Source organism: Humulus lupulus, chromosome 2 (assembly GCF_963169125.1).
Source record: "Humulus lupulus chromosome 2, drHumLupu1.1, whole genome shotgun sequence".
Taxonomy (NCBI): domain Eukaryota; kingdom Viridiplantae; phylum Streptophyta; class Magnoliopsida; order Rosales; family Cannabaceae; genus Humulus; species Humulus lupulus.
This window is the reverse complement of record NC_084794.1, coordinates 46,042,367-46,045,575: the sequence shown is the minus strand read 5'-3', so window position 1 is coordinate 46,045,575 and position 3,209 is coordinate 46,042,367. Positions and strand designations below refer to the sequence as shown.

At 39.7% G+C, this 3,209-nt stretch overlaps 1 protein-coding gene across 1 annotated transcript; it reads right to left on the bottom strand.

Annotated features, from left to right (window-relative positions):
• Nucleotides 1–294: 294 nt before the first annotated feature.
• On the bottom strand, nt 295–1,352 carry LOC133817746 (allene oxide cyclase, chloroplastic-like). The gene is made up of 3 exons (XM_062250342.1): nt 1,215–1,352; nt 994–1,115; nt 295–896 (listed from the first exon to the last, which is right to left on the bottom strand). The coding sequence occupies exons 1-3, from the start codon at nt 1,234–1,236 to the stop codon at nt 495–497; spliced, it is 546 nt and encodes a 181-aa protein (XP_062106326.1). The 5' UTR covers nt 1,237–1,352; the 3' UTR covers nt 295–494.
• Nucleotides 1,353–3,209: the final 1,857 nt, after the last annotated feature.

The following is a 3,209-nucleotide window of genomic DNA, read 5'->3' as shown; positions in this document are numbered from 1 at the left end:
TATCATATAATTAAGTAAATTAGCTTTTCTTTTTAAATTTTTAATAAAGGCCTTTATTCATTTTTTTTGTTACAATTGTAGTTGTTGGTTCAAACACTTTTCATCTGTCTGTTTCTCTTTTAGTTTGGTTATAGGTTAAGGTTTTGCTTAGTCGTCCTCATCATGGCTTGACCCCACTTGTTCAAAGTGAAACAAAATTGTCTTCTCAAAGATAGTAGCATCGAAAGATACCTCTTAAAATCTAATATAGTATTGAAGATTTTTTTTATTCCTTCTTATGACAATTGGATAATATATATGAATTTATTGTGATTTTAATTTATTTATAAAATACTGTATACAATACAGCTTGTTCATTGAAACATTACAACAACACATGCATCCATTTAAAAAAAAAATCCTAAAAGTCTACTACTTAGGATCCTCAACATTACCAACCAACATAAAACACGACACATAATCCAGCTAGCTATCCAATAAGAGCAAAAATAATATTAATTAGTGAAGTTGGAGACACAAGCATGGGGCTCACAGGCCTTAGCGGCTGGGCTGGGCTCAACGGCGGGGCTGGGCTCAACGGGCTTCACAAGAAGCTCGGCCGGCAAGTCTTTGATGCCCTTCAAGTAAAACGTATAGAAAAGCTTGAAAGGGAACACAATCTGCTGCAGCTTCACCTGACCGTACACACCCTCGAATATGCCAGATCCACCAGTAATAGAAAGATACGTGTCCTCATAAGTCACATAAGGACCCTGAACTGATATGTGGCCGTGATCTCCGAAGTAAAAACTGAAGATGGCCTCGTACCGGTCACCTTTCATTTCCGGTTTGTTCTGGATTAGAATGCACATCCCTGCTGTTATTCCTACCCGTTTCTGTAAGTCTCCGGTATATGTCTGCCCAAAAAAAAAATATATATATATATATATAAATTAACTGATTAATAATAAAGATATATATATGGTTGAATAATGTTTCTTAATACAAACTTACTTTGTTACTAAAGGGGACGAGATCGCCCAGTGAATTGACAGGTTTTTGGCTTAAACGGAGGAAAGCTGGGCTTCCACGATCTCTTTCATTGAACTCGTACACGTGCATTTCTTGAACATTATCTAACAAACCAACATATACATATTAGTTTAATTATTATGATATATGTATATATATATATATATATAAACCCATATACGAAGTTTGTGAAAATTACGAACCGGGTCTCTGTGAAGAAGCCATTGGAGTTGAGCTGGTTGGGAGTTGAGAGAGGAAGACCAAACTTATAATATAGGAATAGGATATGTGATTGAGATTGTGTATGATTCTTCTCTATGTGATAATATTTATAGAGAGAAATCCATTGAATTTTCATTTTGAACACGTGTTGTTTTATATGGAGATGTAGGATATATTGTTGTTTTATAAATATTAAATAGGAAGGAATAGGATAATATATGGGCGGTGAGTAGTGTGCAAGTGCCAACCATGCATGGTGGCCTGTGGAGTGATGTGGATGGAGGTAGTCTAGTCAAACTAAAGAATCTCTCATCTCAAGTACTGCGCACATACATAAATAAGAGTTAAACGTGTTCAAAAAACAATTGGAGAATGGAGATATCAAATATTAAAATAGATTATACTATTTTGTCAAAATACTAGTTACATTTTTTACAATTTTATTTTAGATTCTATATTTTGTAAAAATATTAGTTTGTATCCTATATTTTTTGAAATATTACAATGAGACCCTAAACTTGAAACATTTTTAATATAACTGTAAATGTGGAAATTTCTCCTTATGAATTCTATTCACGAGTGAAGCTCTATACTACGAGACATCCTAAAAGGGCGTCACATGATGGTGAGGGAGTGGGGATAAGAGAGACACCCCCACTAGGCGAGGGCCTTCGGCCACTTGCCCATCTAAACTTCACCCTCGCTATGCGAGGGTACCCAGCTGGTCGTCCGCGTGTGCCCCGTTCCATCAGGCATCAAGCCTCGCCTACACTCGGGAGAAGAAGGTCAGCCTCGCTTCGCGAGGCACCCTCGCTATGCGAGGGTGGGGGCTTTGTTGTGGCATCCGTGCCCCTAGCCTCGCGACGCTGCACCCGGGAGGAGGAGAGGCAGCCTTGCTATGGGAGGGTACTACCTTGTTGCGACGCCCGAGCCGTGCCTATACCTGAGGGAAAAGGGCCAGCCTTGCTACGTGAGGTACCCTCGCTATGCGAGGGTGTGGCCTTGCCACGGCGCTCGTGCTGCTAGCCTCGTGTCTATGCGATCCGCATAAGCCGGCCCTGACCCCTGGCGCCTTGACTTCTCAGAACATGCATAGGTTGAAGCCTCCTTGACATAGGCACGGGATCACTTGGAGGAACCTTGTTGATATGCCAAACGAACATGGAGCATTGAACGGGAATTGATGAGGACGACCGAGTACGGAACACATGCGCTGACACAGGGCGTACGGTTGTGGAGAGAACAGAGGCACAACCCTATGATCTGCGTCTGAGGAGTAGTGGCGATACGGACCTGTACGAAGAGTGGTGGTACCACTTGGACACCCCCGACCATATGCCAGAGCCGACAGTACTTTGTCCTGGGCCACGACTCTGACACCACCAAGGTAGACACCACTACGCCCTGAGCCACTACACTACCAGAGTACCTGTGTACGTCCCTGTGGTCTGGGACTTTTTTGTATCCTGGGCCAATAGAGCCCCCCCCCCCCCCCTATAAATAGGCTCCAACCCCTCAGGCTAAGGGGTTGGAAAACTGAGTGTATGAAAAAGACTTAAGAAATATACGTTTCTGGTTTTCATTGTTGCCTGAGTTTTCTTCTGTTGATTAGAGTTCTTTCTGTCTGATTCAAAGCTTCCTGTAGTATTGAGATTGAAGTTTTCTAACCATCAATCGTTGACGAGTTCTTACCGTCAACAATAACCAAAATACACTAAGTTATAATAAAGATTTATATTATTTTGGACCTTATATTTTATAAAATATTAAAATTAAGACCATAAAACTGATTTTGGCCAAAATAAATTTTAATGTCACCAAAATACCCTTGTATTTATGAATTAATTGAAAACAAAAACAATTTAATACTCAAAATAAAACAAAAATAAATATTATTAATTTTTAAAATAAAAATTTAATTAATACATACATTTAAATTAATAAAAATTATGGCTAGCCACTACAACAAATAGGGC

Bases quoted from the DNA above. Each gene is read 5' to 3' on its own strand.
- LOC133817746 (XM_062250342.1), bottom strand. From the start codon at position 1,236: ATGGCTTCTTCACAGAGACCCG. The intron at 1,116-1,214 runs GTTCGTAATTTT...TTGGTTTGTTAG, and splicing joins GGCTTCTTCACAGAGACCCG to ATAATGTTCAAGAAATGCAC. The intron at 897-993 runs GTAAGTTTGTAT...TTTTTTGGGCAG, and splicing joins TCGTCCCCTTTAGTAACAAA to ACATATACCGGAGACTTACA.